This window comes from Salmo trutta, chromosome 34, assembly GCF_901001165.1.
Source record: "Salmo trutta chromosome 34, fSalTru1.1, whole genome shotgun sequence".
Lineage (NCBI taxonomy): Eukaryota > Metazoa > Chordata > Actinopteri > Salmoniformes > Salmonidae > Salmo > Salmo trutta.
Genome location: NC_042990.1, coordinates 21,559,389 through 21,574,602, shown reverse-complemented (window position 1 = coordinate 21,574,602; position 15,214 = coordinate 21,559,389). Strand labels below are relative to the sequence as shown.

General features: G+C 39.7%; 1 protein-coding gene across 1 annotated transcript; it reads left to right on the top strand.

Annotated features, from left to right (window-relative positions):
* Positions 1-3,498: 3,498 nt before the first annotated feature.
* Positions 3,499-12,058, top strand: LOC115173795 (protachykinin). The gene is made up of 5 exons (XM_029732204.1): positions 3,499-4,170; positions 5,117-5,219; positions 5,434-5,457; positions 11,028-11,084; positions 11,249-12,058. The coding sequence occupies exons 1-5, from the start codon at positions 4,060-4,062 to the stop codon at positions 11,293-11,295; spliced, it is 342 nt and encodes a 113-aa protein (XP_029588064.1). The 5' UTR covers positions 3,499-4,059; the 3' UTR covers positions 11,296-12,058.
* The last annotated feature ends 3,156 nt before the right edge of the window (positions 12,059-15,214 follow it).

Sequence of the window (15,214 nt, the reverse complement as noted above, 5' to 3'; positions counted from 1 at the left end):
ACTAACCTTTGATGATCTTCATCAGATGGCACTCATAGGACTTCATGTTACACAATACATGTATGTTTTGCTTGATAAAGTTCATATTTATATAAAAAGATTTTACATTGGCGTGTAATGTTCAGAAATGTTTTTCCTCCCAAAACTTCCGGTGAATGAGCACATCAATTTACAGAAATACTCATCATAAACGTTGATAAAATATTAAAATGTATTCAAAGAATTATAGATACACTTCTCCTTAATGCAACCGCTGTGTCAGATTTCAAAAAAACTTTACAGTGAAAGCACACTTTGCAATAATCTGAGTACAGCGTTCAGACACGAAACCAAACCCGCCATTTTGTGGAGTCAATAAAACTCTGAAATAATATTAGAAATATTCACTTACCTTTGATGATCTTCATCAGAATGCACTCCCAGGAATCCCAGGTCCACAATAAATGTTTGTTTTGTTTGATTAAGTCCATCATTTATGTGCAAATACATCCTTTTTGTTTGCGCGTTCAGTCCACTACTCCAAATGCAGGAAGCGCGCAAAAATGTCACGACGAAAAGTCAACAAAAGTTCTATTTACCTTCGTAGAAATATGTCAAACGATGTATAGCATCAATCTTTAGGATGTTTTTAACATAAATCTTCAGTAATATTCCAACCGGACAATTCCAATGTCTTCAAAAAAGAAAAGGAACACAGCTCACACTCACATGAGCGCGCGCCTCTGAGCTCATGTCATTTTCTCACTCATCAACTTCCAGGCCCTCTTGTTTGCTCCATATTCACAGTAGAAATATGAAACAACGTTCTAAAGACTGTTGACATCTAGTGGAAGCATTAGGAAGTGCAAAATGAACCCTAAGTCACTGTATACTGTATAGGGAATCACTTGGAAAAACTACAAGCCTCAGATTTCCACACTTCCTGGTTGGATTTTTCTCAGGTTTTTGCCTGCCATATGAGTTCTGTTATAATCACAGACATTATTCAAACAGTTTTAGAAACTTCAGAGAGTTATCCAAATCTACTAATAATATGCATATCCTACCTTCTGAGCCTGAGTAGCAGGCCGTTTAATTTGGGCACACCTTTCATCCGGACGTCAAAATTCTGCCCCCTACCCTAGAGAAGTTAACGGTGTCTGGATGGAATTTGTATTTGTGGTCCTGGCAACTGGCAAGCCAATATTTTTGTCTTACTAAGATTTGTTGTCATGGGCTGTGTTTTTTTTTAACTGCACACGTGTTTGTGTACATGGATTTTATAATGTTGTATGTTTTCCCCCAACACCGCATTCCATCAAATTATATAGCAGACCTTCATACAAAAATCAACAAAGCATGAGAAGACTTTGCCTTTGTTTTGGTTTGTTTGTTTGTCAATTGGGGTGTGCAGGGTGAATACGTGGTCTATAGTACGGTAATTTGGTAAAAAGCCAATCTGAAATTTGCTCATTACATTGTTTTCACTGAGGAAATGTGTGAGTCTGCTGTTAATGATAATGCAGAGGATTGTCCCAAGGTTGCTATTGATGCATCTCCCGCTGTATTTATTGGGGTCAAATTTGTCTCCAGTTTTATGGATTGGGATGATCAGTTCTTGGTTCCAAATATTGTGGACGATGTCAGAGCTGAGGATGATGTTAAAGTGTTTAAGAATAGCCAACTGGAATTTGTGGTCGATATATTTTATAATTTAATTTAGGGTACCATCAACACCACATGTAAGGACCGACGCCTTGGATGAGAAGCAGGTACGGGGAGTAAAACATATAATCAGGAATCACACATAAAACAAGACAGGAACAGCATCAGCACACAGGTATACAATGACATAAGACAATCAATGCAGAAGCTAGGAACAGAGCGGGGAACCAGACAGATATAGGGGAGGTAATGACAGAGGTGATTGAGTCCAGGTGAGTCCAATAATCGCTGATGCGCGTGACGGGGGGAAGGCAAGTGTGTGTAATGATGATGGCAGGAGTACGCAATGCTGGGAAGCCTGGCTCCTCAGTAAAAGGCACATGACAGTCCGCTTGGAGTTTGCCAAAAGGCACCTAAAGGACTCTCAGACCATGAGAAACAAGATTCTCTGGTCTGATGAAACCAAGATGGAACTCTTTGGCCCAAATGCCTAGCGTCCCATTCTGGAAGAAATCTTGCACCATCCCTACGGTGAAGCATGGTGGTGGAAGCATCATGCTGTGGGGATGTTTTTCAGTGGCAGGGACTGGAAGACTAGTCAGGATTGAGGGAAAGAAGAACGGAGCAAAGTACAGGGAAATCCTTGATGAAAACCTGCTCCAGAGGCGTTGAGGAACCACCTTAAGCTCACAGCCAAGACAACGCAGGAGTAGCTTCAGGACAAGTCTCTGAATGTCCTTGAGTGGCCCAGCCAGAGCCCGGACTTGAACCTCAAATCAAATCAAATGTATTTGTCACATACACATGGTTAGCAGGTGTTAATGCAAGTGACCTGATCTAACATCTCTGGAGAGACCTGAAAATAGCTCTGTAGCGATGCTCCCCATCCAACCTGACAAAGATTGAGAGGATCTACAGAGAAGAATGGGAGAAACTCCCCAAATACAGGTGTGCCAAGATTGTAGCGTCACACCCAAGAACACTCAAGGCTGTAATCTCTGCCAAAGGTGCTTCAACAAAGTACTGAGTAAAGGGTCTGAATACTTATGCAAATGTCATATTTCAGTTTTTATTTTTAATACATTTGCTAAAATTTCTAAAAACCTGTTTTTGCTTTGTCATTATGGGGTATTGTGTGTAGATTGATGAGGGAAAAAAACTATTGAATGAATTTTAGAATAAGCTTGTAATGTAAAAAAAATGTGGAAAAAGTCAAGGGACTCTATATGTTTTTGCTCTCTCTCTTTCTCTCTCTTTCTCTTTCTTTCAACCTCCATGATTTAGACTTTGTTTAAAAGCTCTGTGTGAGTGTCATGTATGCCTACAGGACTGTGTCCAGAACCATTGTCAAATAGTCTATATCTGGGTAGAAAGGAAGAAAGCACACAGCATCCTCTTCTGAGAGAAGCCTATAGTGCCTATAAGTGTTTGGGGAACCTTGTCTGTGTGATTTTAGAGGCATTAGGGGGGTTCAAAACGTTTTTTTTTTTAAGACTAAATGGTTATGGATCAAGGTCACTGCAAATTGAGGTTCTGTGGGCCTATCTAAGATTTTTTCAAACATGTTTACTTTCTAAAGTAACATATGAAATCAGAAAAAAGATGAGACTCCCGTTGCCTGTTAACATGGCTTAGCAGTTCCAATTATTCGATTTACAACTATTAATTTTTACAAACGTTTAGAAAAGTGACTTTTAGAATCCAAACTTAACTGCAATGTGAAGATTCTGGAATGTTTGTTGAAAACATCTTCCACTGATATATAAGATGCAAATCAACTTTCGTTTTATGATGAATGTGTTGCTTTGGCGTAGGACAATCATAAAGACTTACGTAGAAACCTTGAACTTCAGTGCGTCATCTCTATTCCATTCGCTTCACTTAGACATTCCGATTACAACGGGAACAATAAGCAGAGTGCCAAGGAGGTTCATAGGGGAACGTTTGAAAGTAATATCGACCATATGCAAAATACCACGACGGATGTTAGTCATCACACAGCTCCGAGGAAGTACATGTCAAGTAAATTTACTTAATTTAAAGCGAATTAAGATACCTGTCGCACTTCTACCGCTTGCTATATAACCTAGTGCAGTACTACAGTGTGGTCACAAAGACTCAACAGGACCAAGGTGTAGGCGCTGTAAAGCGGCAGAGCGCGCGGACTGGAGCAGAGAGGGAACTGAGGGGACCTTTCATTTTTGCGCACGCTTAAGAAACGTACATGGAGAGGAGACGATACCAATTTCCGCAGGTGTAAACATCGAGCTCTCAAAAGTCATAGAGAGTGGTTGAAAAACATTTAAACTCAGTTTACAAGTGCTTTAATAGCCTATTTCTACGTTTGAAAATAGAAACAAACGAAGAAAGAATACTTTTAGGGCGGAAGAGTTGCGCGCAACAGATAGCTGCATCATGAAATTACTTCTACCGCTTGTGATAGCGTTTATTGCTATTAGCCAATTTTTTTGTGAAGAAATTGGTCCAAAAGAAGATCTTGATTATTGGTCAAACGATCAAATTACGGTAGGCATGATTTAATGATTTGACATAACAAGACAATTATATTATTTTTTGTTAGAATCGTCTATTAAACGATTTTTTAAAAATTGACATGTAAAAATGTATGATTGCTAAACTATTGGAAAAAATATCGTTTAATTTAACGGCACAGCCTTGTGTTTTGTTTACCAAAATTGTTTAAACCTATTTTTTATCATACATGTTATAAAATATTTGTATGCTGATGTCTGTTATAGGATAATTCACCTGTTTTAGAGAGTTTATTGATGCGTAATTAAGCATGTATTGGGACAAAACATCAACCAACACCAATTATATGTCGGGTGAAAGATTTGTTATGATTCATTAGGCGTAAATTATGAGCTCTTAGCTCAATGTTCAGCGATCATTACTTTAGTCCCAGATTGAAGCTTCATTCACATGTAGCGCACGTTCTCCCTTTGACATTGCGGGTTGGGCGACTGCCAAGTCCCTGGGCGGCTCTTGGGGCATATTTCTCATAAACTTCAGTCAGATTGTGAACATTCAGCAGGTAAGCCTATGTGATCCTTTCCTCGCCGCTGAGGCAACACAGAGCGTTGTAATAAGGCGGGTGGGTTATATTATTCAATAAGGAAGGAACCAAAGGACCTGGGATTTCTTGGATAAGTGATGGACACTTTAATGAGCGCGTGGCCATTAGCAGCTGTTGGGCCCCAGCTTTTACACTAATGTTGACTCTAGAAATATAGGCTACCCCGTCAGATAAAAATAGGATCGAATATGAAAGTTCACACGGGATGTCTTTACTGTAATATATTGATTGCCCTGCGAGATTAGATCTAGAGCTATAAAAATATACTATATTTTACGCAGAGCTATAGGCTTGTAGGCTATAAGGGAGTCTGTCTCCCCTCCTCCTATACCCTATGTCTAATGTTCCGTTAATTTGATTTACTCCCTCGTGCAGGACGAGTGGCTGTCGTCTGACCCGTTCAGAGAGATACTGCGGAGGATGACACGGAAACCGCGACCTCATCAGTTCTTTGGCCTGATGGGGAAACGCTCCTCCGGTAAGACAGTGCCTCCTCGCGCCTCGCCCTGTCCCCATTCTTTCCCGTTTATTGCCCTTAAAATGAATCACATTAATTGATACGCATTATTATTGCAATTCACAATTACAAACTGTATATCAATATCTTTACGCACGTTTTGCCTATTCATAAAGGAAATGACATTATTGTAGGCCTACATTGATTGATGTTTTTTCTCCCTTTCTTCCAACAGCGAATGCACAAATAACCCGAAAACGTAAGTGACAAATTCATAATTAATTAATCGTTTTAATTAATGTTGGAGAAGATTTCCCAATAATTGTCCTTGCATATCGAAATATGAAGCCATGGTTTATTCAGTTATAATTCGTTTTACTGACATGTTACAAAGGCACAAGGACTGTGCATAACTGAGCAAGTGAGGCACAAGTGTGTAGGCTAGGCAGGTGCTGGTAGCCTATCAGGCAAAGTTGGGGATTATTTGCACATCAGGTCAGGTTATGACAAGTTATGACGTTTGATGACGTTGGCGCCATGAGTACTGTTCACCTGTACTTCACTATGTGGGTTGTAGAGGTTCGTGCTAACCATGCTTGGGAGTCAGAACACGCACCAAATGTTGCCCAGCAGCAAAATAAGAAAATGCATGGGTTGAATAAATATTTATTTTGCATAATGGTAAGTAAAAATCAAATGAAAGAGAGGGAGAGAGAGAAAAAAATTTGTCAGATGTTTTAATTAAATCACAACCCACACAGCTAACAGGTCGTTTGAGGGATTTAAGGAGACAGTAGGTGGTCTTCAATGCCTTGAAAACCACAAAATTCCCTCACTAGGGTACATCCTTTTAATTCTGCCTTGAAGACCTCTATCCCCTCACTAAGATACGTAGTCTTAAGTCTGCCTTGAAGACCACTCCATTTCTTCGCTAGGATGGTAGTGTTAATTCTGCCTTCAAGACCCCTTGACCCCTTGTTATGTCGTCGTTGTCGTCGTACAGTATGCTGAATAAAGAGTTTGGATAACTTTCTATGGATGTAATTTAACTGCACTGTATATAAGTATCGGAATATGTATTAGTGTGTAACCCCAGGATTTAAAAAATAATAATCCTCATCAATCTACACACAATACCCCATATTGACAAAGCAAAAACAGATATTTGGAATTTTTTGCACATTTATTACAAATAAAAGACAGAAATCCCTTATTTGCATAAGTAGTCAGACCCTTTGCTATGAGACTCGAAATTGAGCTCGGGTGCATCATGTTTCCATTGAACATCCTTGAGATGTTTCTACAACTTGATTGGAGTCCACTTGTGGTAAATTCAATTGATTGGACATTATTTGGAAAGGCACACACCTGTCTATATAAGGTCCCACAGTTGGCAGTGCATGTCAGAGCAAAAACCAAGAACACAGTGGCCTCCATCATTCTTAAATGGAAGAAGTTTGGAACCACCAAGACTCTTCCTAGAGCTGGCCGCTTATCCAAACTGAGTAACCAAGAAGGTCCTTGGTCAGGGAGGTGACCAAGAACCCGATGGTCACTCTGACAGAGCTCCAGAGTTCCTCTGTGGTGATGGGAGCAACTTCCAGAAGGACAACCATCTCTGCAGCACTTCACCAATCAGACTTTTATGGTAGAGTGGCCAGACGGAAGCCACTCTTCAGTAAAAGGCACATGACAGCTCTCTTGGAATTTGCCAAAAGGCACCTAAAAACAAGAATCTCTGGTCTGATGAAACCAAGATTGAACTCTTTGGCCTGAATGCCAAACGTCACATCTGGAGGAAACCCGGGACCATCCCTACGGTGAAGCATGGTGGTGGTATGATCAAGCTGTGGGGATGTTTTTCAGCGGCAGGGACTGGGAGACTAGTCGGAATCGAGAGAAAGATGAATGGAGCAAAGTACAGTGAGATCCTTGATGAAAACCTGCTCAGAGGCGTTTAGGACCCACCTTAAGCATACAGCCAAGACAACACAGGAGTGGCTTCGGGACAAGTCTCTGAATGTCCTTGAGTGGCCCAGCCAGATTCCGGACTTGAACCCAATCTAACATCTCTGGAGAGACCTGAAAATAGCTGTGCAGCAGCGCTTCCTTTCCAACCTGACAGAGCTTGAGAGGATCTGCAGAAAAGAATGGGAGAAACTCCCCAAATACAGGTGTGCCAAGTAGAGGTTGACCGATTAATCGGAATGGCCAATTAATTAGGTCCGATTTCAAGTTTTTTGGACACCGATTTGCTGAATGTTTTATTTTTTTATACACCTTTATTTAACTAGGCAAGTCAGTTAAGAACACATTCTTATTTTCAATGACGGACTAGGAACGGTGGGTTACCTCCCTTGTTCAGGGGCAGAACGACAGATTTTTACCTTGTCAGCTCGGGATTCGTTTTTGCAACCTTCCGGTTACTAGTCCAACGCTCTAACCACCTGCCTTACATTGCACTCCACGAGGAGCCTGCATGGCAGGCTGACTACCTGTTACGCGAGGGCAGCAAGAAGCCAAGGTAAGTTGCTAGCTAGCATTAAACTTATCTTATAAAAAACAATCAATCTTAACATAATCACTAGTTAACTACACATGGTTGATGATATTACTAGTTTATCTAGCGCGTCCTGCGTTGCATATAATTGATGCGGTGCCTGTTAATTTCTCATTGAATCAAAGCCTACTTCGACAAACAGGTGATGATTTAACAAGAGCATTTGTGAAAAAAGCACTGTCGTTGCACCAAAGTACCTAACCATAAACATCAATGCCTTTCTTTAAAATCAATACACAAGTATATATTTTTAAACCTGCATATTTAGTTAATATTGCCTGCTAACATGAATTTCTTATAACTAGGGAAATTGTGTCACTTCTCTTGCGTTCCGTGCAAGCAGTCAGGGTACATGCAGCAGTTTGGGCTGCCTGGCTCATTGCGAACTGTGTGAAGTCCATTTATCCCTAACAAAGGCCGTAATTAATTATGACATAACATTGAAGGTTGTACAATGTAATAGCAATATTTAGACTTAGGGATGCCATCCGTTAGATAAAATACGGAACGGTTCCGTATTTCACTGAAATAATAAACGTTTTGTTTTCGAAATGAGAGTTTCCGGATTCTACCATTTTAATGACCAAAGGCTCGTATTTCTGTGTGTTATTATGTTATAATTAAGTCTATGATTTGATAGAGCAGTGTGACTGAGCGATGGTCGGCACCAACAGGCTCATAAGCATTCATTCAAACAGCACTTTCGTGCGTTTGCCAGCAGCTCTTCGCAATGCTTCAAGCATTGTGCTGTTTATGACTTCAAGCCTATCAACTCCTGAGATTAGGCTGGTGTAACCGATGTGAAATGGCTAGCTAGTTAGCGGGGTGCGCGCTAATAGCGTTTCAAACGTCACTCGCTCTGAGACTTGGAGTAGTTGTTCCCCTTGCTCTGCATGGGTAACGCTGCTTCGAGGGTGGCTGTTGTCGATGTGTTCCTGGTTCGAGCCCAGGTAGGAGCGAGGAGAGGGACGGAAGCTATACTGTTACACTGGCAATACTAAAGTGCCTATAAGAACATCCAATAGTCAAAGGTATGTGAAATACAAATGGTATAGAGTGAAATAGTCCTATTATTCCTATAATAACTACAACCTAAAACTTCTTGCCTGGGAATATTGAAGACTCATGTTAAAAGGAACCACCAGCTTTCATATGTTCTCATGTTCTGAGCAAGGAACTTAAATGTTAGCTTTTTTACATGGCACATATTGCACTTTTACTTTCTTCTCAAACACTTTGTTTTTGCATTATTTAAACCAAATTGAACATGTTTCACTATTTATTTGAGGCTAAATTGATTTTATTGATGTATTATATTAAGTTAAAGTAAGTGTTCATTCAGTATTGTTGTAATTGTCATTATTACAAAGATTTTTTTAAATCGGCCGATTAATCGGTATCGGCCTTTTTGGCCCTCCAATAATCGGTATCGGTATCGGCGTTGAAAAATCATAATCGGTCGACCTCTAGTGCCAAGCTTGTAGCGTCATACCCAAAAAGACTTGAGGCTGTAATCGCTGCCAAAGGTTCTTTAACAAAGTACTGAGTAAAGGGTCTGAATACTTATGTAAATGTGATATTTCCCATGGGGTCTTTAGAAAATGTTGCCGGACCCTGTATATAGCCTCATTATTGTTGTGTAATTTTCTTGTGTTACTTTTTGATTTTATGATTTTTTTTAAACTTTAGTTTGTTTAGTAAAGATTTTCTTAACTCTATTTCTTGAACTGCATTGTTAAGGGCTTGTAAGTAAACATTTCATGGTAAGGTCTACACCTGTTGTATTCGGCGCATGTGACAAATACAATTTGATTTGATTTTATATATTTTTTTTTATTATGTAAATAAGGTATTTCTGTTTTTCGCTTTGTCGTTATGGGGTAGTGTGTGTGTAGATTGTTGAGGGAAAACAATACATTTTAGAATAAGGCTGTAATGTAACAAAATTTGGAAAAAGTCAAGGGGTCTGAATATTTTCTGAATTTACTGAATATCTGGTATAGACCAATGTCTTGCAGGAACCTTGATGCAGGCATGACTGTACATCACTCATAATTAGAGACAAGGAGAGAGAAAGAGAGAGGGGAGGGAGATAGAAGGAGCAAGAGAGAGAGAGAGGTAGAGAGAGATAACAAAGGAGAGAAAGGAATGGAAGAAGAGAGAGAGCGAAGGAGAGAGTGAAGGTGAGCGAGAGAGGGAGGCAGAGAAAGGGGGAGAGAGAGAGTGCTTCAATCAATGCCCCAAGGACATTTAGGCATTAAATTAGATTGGTTATGCGGATGATGGAAAGATGGACCCGAGCATCTCACCCTTCCATTCACACAAACTGTTGAATATAATATATAATATATACTGTATACATATAATATAATATATAAATTATAATATATTACAGTATATAACACACAATGGAGGGGCCAAGCACTTATGACGTCCGGAGGGAAAACTGAGAAGAAAATTGCAAGTGACTCGTGACTAGACCACCAATGGAAGTTGCACAGGAGGCCGTCGCCCCGTTACGATCATGATTCCCATATCTCTGATGTGTTGCCAGATAGGGTACGTTGACAGATAGGGTATCCCAGGGGTCTCGCTCAGAGTTTTATAACCCCACCACTCCCCTTTCTCCCCCACATCCTCCCCTGTCTCCCCCATTCCCTCCACCCTTATATTCTATTCCATTAGTGTGATTGACCGAGTCTGACAGAGACGTCCGTCAGTCTGTGACGCAGGTGTCCCCTCAGTACGTGCATCCTACCCCACCCTCCTAGGAAAAACTATCTCCAACCACTACCCTTCCTTCCAAAACGTGTGGCTGGGCGCCGCTGTGTCTCTCAGTCACCAGGGAAAGGGGACGGGGACTGAGTCCATCCATCAATTTGCACAAGACTAGATATCTGCCAGAGTAGGAGGAGTGTAGATATTATTCTACACACACTCCTCTCACCATTGAGGTTATTCACTTGGCATTGCATCACTGACTAAAATGATTGGTCACACATTATTTGAATAGTCCAGATAGATGTTCTACAGATGGTCATACTGTCAACACACTATCTGTTGATAAGCAACTGCTTGCTAAGGTTACAGTTAGGGTTAGAATAAGGGTAAGGGTTAAGGTTAGGGCTAGGGTTAAGTTTAGGGTCAGGGTGTAAATAATATTGGCAGTTACTGGAATAATTCATACCTTTTTGTTCTGCACACTAGTCACTGCATCACTCATTGTCTATAATTGCAGTGTCAATGGTATTGGCTGTCTTCTCTTTCAGGGCATAAAATTAACTCCTTTGTAGGATTGATGGGCAAGAGGAGCCAAGACGAACCAGGTACAGGCCTCATATTAGCTTTTTACACTACTCAGTCGAACCGAGCTGAACCAAGCTGTTCTTAGCTGGCCTGGTTACGAATCCACAATAATTGCAGGAACGGTGCTAAAAATGACAATCTGAAAATAATCTGTGTTATTTACAAGCTTTCTCTTCCACTATAGATTCATATGAGTGGAACACACAACAGAACTACAACAAGCGCCGCTAACCAGTTCATCTGTATTCAGTCCTCTGCTATTGGTCCGCTTCTCAACAAGTCATTCCTACAGAAGATTGGAAGGGGTGTCTAATGCGTAGTTTTGTTTCCTCCAAAATATGTGTAGTCAAACTTATTGTAAGTTACCGTAATTAAATGTCTGTTTTCACATCGTGGTGATGTAGCTGTGCCAATTGATTTGTTCAGGAAGAATGCAGGAGGGTGATCTGAATAGGGTTACAAAATTCTGTTCGTTTTCCCAATAATTCCCAGGTTTTCCAGAAATTCCGGTTGGAAGATTGGAATTAGAAGGGAAATCATAAGAAGGACATTTCCAGAATAATCCAACTAGGATTTCTGGGAAATTTGTGAAAGTTAGTGGACTGTTGTCACCCTCGGTGTGAACCGATACTCCTACCGTACCTTACAGAACATTATGTTATTTAATGTATGTCAAAGTATTAGTACTATCACCATATCATAGGTTCCAGAGAATACTGTTGTCGTGGACCATCAAAGCAAAGCTCTACCCCAGGGTATGTAGAAAATTGCACTGCCAATCCCACTGTCTAGTGCCTCAACTGTTTTAATCACAACTGATTGTGCTGTAAATAAAGTAAATACTCTGGTACACTACAGACATGCTGCTCCATCAGGGTAGCTCTCATTTAAATTGACTGTAAATCAAACTGTCATGTTTATGAAACCAAGACGTATGGTATGACAGAATACTTGTATGTAATTGTGGCTTGATATATTAAAACTATTTTCTTTATTGGTGGAACTTTAATTTCTTATTTTCACTGGTGGACTATGCTGTGTAGAGGGTGTTGATATTGTGGAGTGGTCCACCCTCTAGTGGACAAAGAATGTAGCACACAGTTGTCAAATTGGGCAACCCCTCCCTCTCACAAGTTGATATGATCCAATATCCATACGACTTAGAATGCAGTGTGAATATTGTAATGCAAAGTTAAGATCATGACCACACAAAAAACAAAACAATAAGTGAGATAGATATTGTCAAGGTATGGAGCACATTTATTTCAGAAGCAGTTTAAATACAGTAGATAGACACTGTGTCTATCACTTTAGACATGTAATGCTATAGTTTCATACATTTCCATCTGGAGTCTAGACGGATTGCAGTTCAGAAAAAGTGCAATCAATGCACTATGGTTAGCATCCAATCTGCAGTGTGTTTGTTTTGGTCTGAGTGGCTTCCTTATGTAACCCATTATACCAGCCTGTCTCAGTCATGTTTCGTCTTCAATTGATTCATGTTGTTCCCAGCGTGATATCCAATCTGTTACTCGTTATCTTAATGAGACACTCACGCAAGAACACACGCATAGCACTCTTTATGTAAACGTTTGTGAGAAGGATGATTTATAGACCATTATTACACCATCGTCTTGCTCTCTTTAATCGGTAGTTCAAACACGACACACTCCAGTAAAGGACCGTATGTAACAGGCAACAAACACCTCGTCCTTGTTATCGCTATTCCAGAGAGATATATTATCTGTCTGATCAGACATGAGTATGATGACAAGTTAAAACAAAAAGAGTAAGAAATGTTCAAATTCATATTCTGACGAAGGCCAAATAATCAAGCTTTTAATAGCTGATTCAATAAAATGTGTTTTTATTGGTGAGTGAATGTTGTGCCTTTTCCTTTTCAATTAGAAAGATAACTTTGGGGCTTGATCAATGCATGAAAGCTTTAGTTTCATAACTGTTCTGACATTTTAAAGGTAAATTAGTTAAATTAGGGTACTTCTCTTTGTCAGGAGTTACAGGACAGGCTCATTGTAATGGCTGGAATGGCATAAACAGAACAGTATCAAACACATGGCAATCACATTTGACTCTATTCCATTCCAGCCATTAAAATTAGCCCAGCCTCATCTGCATGGAACTGAACCTGACAAATGTCACCTATTACAGCAGACAGGAAAGAAAAATGTCCTTTATTTTAAAGGCTGCCTCCTTCCTGTCTGGGTAAGAGGCAGACAGACACAAATTACAGGTTATATCTAACTTCTGAATAAGAGGCTATATTAAAAAAAACACTACATCTTTACTGTTATATGCATCCAACTTCATAATAATGTGAATGAGAGGAAAAGGCATATTTTGCCAACAGAACTCATTAGGAACTGTTAAGAATTGTGTTAAGGTTTGGCTTATGTCTGAAGCTGTTAAAATATATAATTTACCCCTATGTATTATGTAATCATATCTAGGTATGGTACTATAATGTATGAAAGCATTTCAATAGTAGTGCTACTGAATCTCAGTGAAAAACTACAGCATTGTTTATTTAACTAAGCATCAGTCTTCTAATATTATCGACTATTCCTACTGAAACAACAGTTTCCCCAAATCAGAACTGACCCTGTAATTCACACTGATCCCAAGAACTAGATGATTCCTGCATAGGGCCGGTACAATTATCGTATAATCATCTAACTGCCAAGAACTGTGAAAAAATATTTTTCATCATAGTCTTAATGCATTTATTTTAGAAGAGGGGATTCAACTTTGTCATGACGTTGGACTCTTTGGGTACAGGGAGGACAGTTGACCCCCTCCCCTTTGTACCATCGCCCAACCTACCTTCCCCAACCACCCAGGCCCTGTGTGAAAGGGTTGTAAAAACTCTAAGAGGAGAATCTCCTGCCACATGTTTCATAGAGAGACAAAGGAAATTCTTCCAAATCATAGAATTGGAGAACCGAGCGACATTTGTGTTCGGGAGAAGGTATGGAAGATTGGTTCAGAATCCAGCTACGAACTGGTCCACTTGGTACAATTTTGTGATACTCAGAAGAGACAATATAGCCATATTACCATAAAACTGTTTATATAATAGCCTCAGCGATGAGACTTGCATCATAATGGTTGTATAAAATGTATTAATAAGGATAAAGCTATTTGTAATACATTGAGATGCTATGTACTGATGTTAATGTGATAGAATTGGATTTCTGTACCAAGCTTAACTCAGTCATCGGCACGCCCCCCAGGGACACAGAGAGGACCAGGCGTCATTTGACAAGCCTGTTCTAGGGTCACCTATAAAACCCCCCACCCTGATTTACTTTCTTAAGACCAGGCCTCCACTCCATGGCCAATAGGTTTTACCATCCAATTCTTCTACTGAAAGTGAACTATACCACGTGGTTAACTTTTAGACTATTGATACTAGCAGAATAAGAACAAGTCTTTGATATTAATTATTAGTCTGCAGCTAAGTAAATTATATCATTGAACGCGAAGACCAACAAAACATCCATTCTATAACGACATTAATGAATGTCGCTTTGAAAGATCCATTCTAACCGAGAGAGAGAACACGGACAAAACTCTCCAACAGAACAGAACTCTTCAACAAGGATCCCGACGACACACTGAGCGTAAATATATATTGATTGCAATTGTTCCCGAATGAGTGAGCGTTCAAATGTCAATTGTTAATATTAATGAACTCTGTAGGTGTGCATCCTCAGCTGACTTTTTATGACCCATTGTTCTACAAGACACCAGCCAGGCCTGTTTAGACCATTAGGGCACATTACTCTACCAATCCTTTGTGACGATAATTACTGGTTGTATGTTTTCTGTTAATTACTTAGTGTAGTAAATAAATTATTTTAAGACAATTGATGTATGGATGATTTTAGTAAAGACTGGGTTCGTGCAGATACAACAATTTACGACGTTTGGAATGAGACTGGACGCGAGGTAAAATACACCATTTAAACCAGAAGATAATCGGCCTATACTATAATATATAATGTTATAATATAGGAAAGTTATATTAGGAAAATTATAACTTTTAATCTGAATATTTTCCTTGGTGCCCCGATCTCCTAGTTAATTACAATTAAACGATTAATCAGTTTAATCGCGTGATAATAATTAC